Genomic DNA, 4,548 nt, shown 5'->3' with positions numbered 1-4,548 from the left:
AGACCATTTTAAACATTTGGTCAAAATAAGGACCATCCGCAACAAACGAAAATAAGGACGAAAAATGTATTTAAGCCATTATATAACTAAACACTTTTTATTAAAAAAAAAAGGTATAGAATATGCAAAAGTCAGTCAATCAACTGTATATCTGTGTAACTATTCGACAGCAGAGTATGTAAAAAGAAGGAACAGTGCCATCATGGAAAAAAAAAACACTCTCATTGGTAAAGCTGTTTCTATGTGGTTTAGCTTAATTATTTCAGGCCAAACCTATCAGAAGAATGAAAACAAATGTTTTAGGTTACACGAAAAAGTTTAAGGAAAAGCAGGCTCTTCCAACTCTAATGTCAGGGAAAAAAAAACGGCAATCTGAGTATTTACAATGGGATTACAAATTACCTACTAATGGGGGTTTCTGGATTCAATCTCTAGTCTCATTTGTCACTATCAGAGCATAAGGTCAACCAAGTGACCCTCAAACCCTAATGACGAAATGACAAGGAATTCATGAACTGGTGGCAAGCTTATTGACTCTGATGAATGAATGATTTGTCTGTCATTTTATCTAATCCAACAATCACCCATAATCTAGCTTTTACCTTTTGGAGTATGTAGCATAACTCTTTGAACTAATTTATGTTGTTAGAATCTTCAATGCAGAAAACCGTGTGATCCAGATATTGTGAAGTCCTGAAGGGTGCTTGACCTGGCCTTTTACACCACACTTTGCATAATCTCCCAACATAAATGAGGTGTTTTCCCTTTCGACTGGATGAGATGCTGATGCAGAGTTCATGAGATGTAGGCTTTCAGCCACATTACAAGCCACAGCTTGACATACGCCATCTAGGTTCTTCAATATCTGACCTGAGTTGCACAACATAAACAACTCAGCGTATTGATAAGGTAACCTATTCATGTAGTTGTCTTATGCGCAAGAAAGTTAGCACCTTCTAACCTGCAAAACCTCCATGGTGAGGTTTTAAGTAACATCAAACAATGTGACTTCGTGAACCAATCCATACAAGCATCCAAGTCAACCAAATCTTCCAAATCCTCTAGATAAGCTGTGGGATTTTATTATTGTATGAAGAAAAACACTTCACATTCATTGACCACTGGAATAAAAACTTAATCACAAATCACATCTTGCCTCCACAAGAAAGAGAATGAAACTCCGGAATTTGAAATATGATGCTTGTGGATGAATAGGATGGGAAAATGACCATTGCCACCAATAAATCATTAGTACGATATACTTTTGTGTATGAAAATTTGGTTGGAAATTGATGCATAAGAGATATGGCTGCAGGTGAGCATTAATTGAGTCTTGAGCTAGCAGCTCAACTTTACGTTTAGCAAAATGTATGAGCAAGTATCAAGCAAAATATGATTCGATAATTTGATTAGAACACTTTAAAGAGTCTTCCAAAAAGACCAGTGATCATGGCCGAGTATGGGTTCAAGAAATTCCTTCTTCAATCATCTTCTCTCTCAAGTTAGAGGCTTCATTAAGGTCCCCACTCCTACAGTAACCACTGATTAGTATATTATAGGTAACGACATTTGGAACTAAGCCTTTTTGAGGAAGTTTATGGAAAAGTCTCTGTGCTCGTTCCATATTTCCCAATTTGCATAACCCACTTATTAAAGCATTATATGTAGTAATATTTGGAATAAGACCTCTCGCCAGCATCTCATTCCTTAATTTGAAAGCACCATCTACATCACCAGCAGCTGAACAGGCATGAATTAAGGCACCGTATGTGAAATTATCTGGAAGAAAACCTCTAGATAACAAAATTGACAGAACACTTCTTGCTTCATCAATCTTCCCAGATTTGCCAAGACCATAGATAGCTATGTTGTACACAATATTGCTAGGAAGAGAATTACATATAGCAATTTTATCAAGAGAATCAGCAATTCTCTGAGCTTCTTGACTTATGGAATCATTCTTAACAGACTTATCAGAACATTTATGAACTGTAAGAAGATCAAAATCCACCATCTTGCTTAGGATCACAGTTGCTTCATTGATTCTATCATTCTTATAAAGACTGCTGACTATTTTGCTACAGATGAAAAAATTAGGAGAGAACCCTCTTTCGATCATCTCAAAATATAAATTAAAAGCTTTATCCAGCTTCCCTTCATTGCACCAACCGTAAATAAGGGTACCATAGGTAACAGTATCTGGTGATAGTCCTCTCGTCCGCAACTCAACTAGAAGATCAGCAACATCACTTGACTTCCTAGACTTAAATAGTCCATAAATAAGGGAATTGTACATTTCAATGGAAGGGGAAATTGTTTGTCTTTCCATCATATCTTTGATTCTAAAAGCTTCGATAACACTACCAGTTTTACAATATCCATCACTCAATGTCCTATATGTTATTTCATCGGGCGAGCATCCAAGTTCCTTCATCCTATCAAAAACAACCTTTGCCTCCACCACTTTCCCCATCTTACACAGCCCACCGATCATTGTATTGAATGCAACAGTGCTATTAGTAAAACCCCGACTCAAAATCTCTTTCCAAAGCTTCATGGCCCCATCATAATCTCCCATTTTGAAAAAACAATCAAGCAGAGTACAGCAGCTGACTTCATTCGGCACCACATCTCCTTCCACCATCGAATGCCAAAGGCTCAAAGCATCGCCGTAAGACCCCACATCAACCAACCCTTTGAGAACCGTATTATAGGTCACAACCGAAGGATCAATTCCCTCCCTTAACATCTCCTCACAAAGCATCAAAGCCTCACTCATTCTCCCTTCCCTGCAGTACCCATCCAACAACGTATTATAGCTATAACAATCCGGTCTTACATTCCAATCCAACATCCCCCTAAACACCTCTTCGGCCTTTCTTATCCAACCCTGCTTACAGTAGCCATTAACCAACGCATTACAAACAAACACATTCACCTTCAACCCCACCCTTGCCATCTCATCTCGAACCCTAACCGCATCATCCATCTTCCCAACATGACAATACCCATCCACCAGCAAGCCATACACTCGATCATCCACAAAAATCACCTCATCCTCCTCCATTCTCCGAAGCAACCCCTCGGCCTCATCCACCCTTCCCTGCCTGCAGTAACCTTTCATCAACAAAGTCCAAGTGACCACATTTCTCTCCACCCCTTTCCTAGACATTAAATGCAGCACCCTCTCAGCTTCTCCCACATCACCCTTACAAGCATACCCTCCAACCAAAGCATTGTACACCACAACATTAACCTCAAACCCCATCCCCACCATCTTCTCCACAAACCTCTCAGCGCAATCCACATTCCCTTCCCGACAATGCGCGTTCACAACAATACTAATCATGAAAACGTCAGGCACAATCCCCATCTTCAAAACCTGCTCAAAAACAGTCAGCGCCGGGCCTCCTTCACCGGCACGCACCAGCCTAGCGAGGAGGCAATTGCAGGACCTGAGGCTGGGGGTCCTGCCGAGCCTGCCCATTTCGTCGAACACGTTGAGTGCGTGGCGCGTCATGCCGCGTTCAGCGAACGCGTTGAGAAGCATGTCGAAGACAGTGGGGGAAAAGCCAAATTCCTTGTAGATGGAAACGACGTCGCGGCAGACGGCGAAGGCGCGGAAGTTGTTGGTGCAGTGGAGGGAGAGGAGCTGGTGGAGGAGGGAGCGGGCTTCGGAGAAGAGTTTGGCGCGGGCGAGAATGTGGAGGAGGAGGCAGAAGGAGGTGGCGTGGGGGCGGTAGTGGGGGTCTTGTGCGGCGAGTTGGAAGAATTCGAGGGCGGCGGCGGGGTGGAGGCGGAGGCGGCGTAGGAGGGCATCGGTGAGGGGGTCTGAGAGGGGGAAGCGGAGGCGGTTGAGGGAGGCGGGGCGGCGGAGGAGGAGGAGACGGGAGATGCGGTCGAGGAGGTCGAGGGAGGGAGCTTTGGAATTGGAATGTTGAGGAAAGTTCCGGAGAAGGAAGGTAGAGATATGGAATGTTCTATGTGAGGGGAAGGAAAGGGTAATGGGTTTGCGGCGGAGAGGGAACATTTGAGTGGCGGCGACTTCCGCGAAAGCATGAGTTGCTAATGTTGGAAGTTAAATTGGTGATCTGGTTCTTGTTGGGTGTGTGTGGTGGTTGAAGAAGAAGGAAAAAGAAGAGTTGGTGAAGGTGAAGGTTCGGTGAAGGTTCGGTGAAGAGGTGAACGGTGATGATTGATTGGAGGGAAGAAGAAGCACCGCCGCCGCCGCGACCACCACCACCACTGAACAGGGAAAATATAGCAGAGACTTGTGTTGTTGAAGAGTGTGGCGAGAGGGTAGGCGAAAATTTTTCAAATTTAAACCAACAAAAATTTATAATACATATTTGGGAAAAAAATTTTGATATTTTTCCATGACATTTTGTAATTTATATAAATATTAAATGTACTATTTTTATTAAATATGTATTTTTCTTGCTAAATATTTTTTTTAAAATTATATAAGCCTCGGATAATAAGGATAATAAATTGATCACCATGGTAATAATTTAAAAAATATATATATTAATAACAGCATATAGGGTT

The 4,548-nt window shown here is 42.1% G+C and overlaps 1 protein-coding gene across 2 annotated transcripts; it reads right to left on the bottom strand.

Moving 5' to 3' along the window:
• Nucleotides 1-200: 200 nt before the first annotated feature.
• LOC114164293 (Pentatricopeptide repeat (PPR) superfamily protein) lies at nucleotides 201-4,298 on the bottom strand. Of its 2 annotated transcripts, none has more exons than XM_028048902.2 (2): nucleotides 954-4,298; nucleotides 201-870 (listed from the first exon to the last, which is right to left on the bottom strand). In XM_028048902.2, exon 1 carries the CDS (start codon nucleotides 4,028-4,030, stop codon nucleotides 1,466-1,468), a length of 2,565 nt encoding a protein of 854 aa, XP_027904703.1. In that variant the 5' UTR covers nucleotides 4,031-4,298; the 3' UTR covers nucleotides 201-870; nucleotides 954-1,465. The 2 variants fall into 2 exon arrangements, with proteins under 2 accessions (XP_027904703.1, XP_027904702.1); XM_028048901.2 differs by having other exon boundaries at nucleotides 962-4,298.
• Nucleotides 4,299-4,548: the final 250 nt, after the last annotated feature.

This window comes from Vigna unguiculata, chromosome 9 (assembly GCF_037176805.1).
Source record: "Vigna unguiculata cultivar grain cowpea cultivar isolate G323 ecotype 2 chromosome 9, ASM3717680v1, whole genome shotgun sequence".
Taxonomy (NCBI): Eukaryota; Viridiplantae; Streptophyta; class Magnoliopsida; order Fabales; family Fabaceae; genus Vigna; species Vigna unguiculata.
Note: the sequence above shows the minus strand (reverse complement) of the source record. Positions and strands in the feature narration are given on the sequence as shown.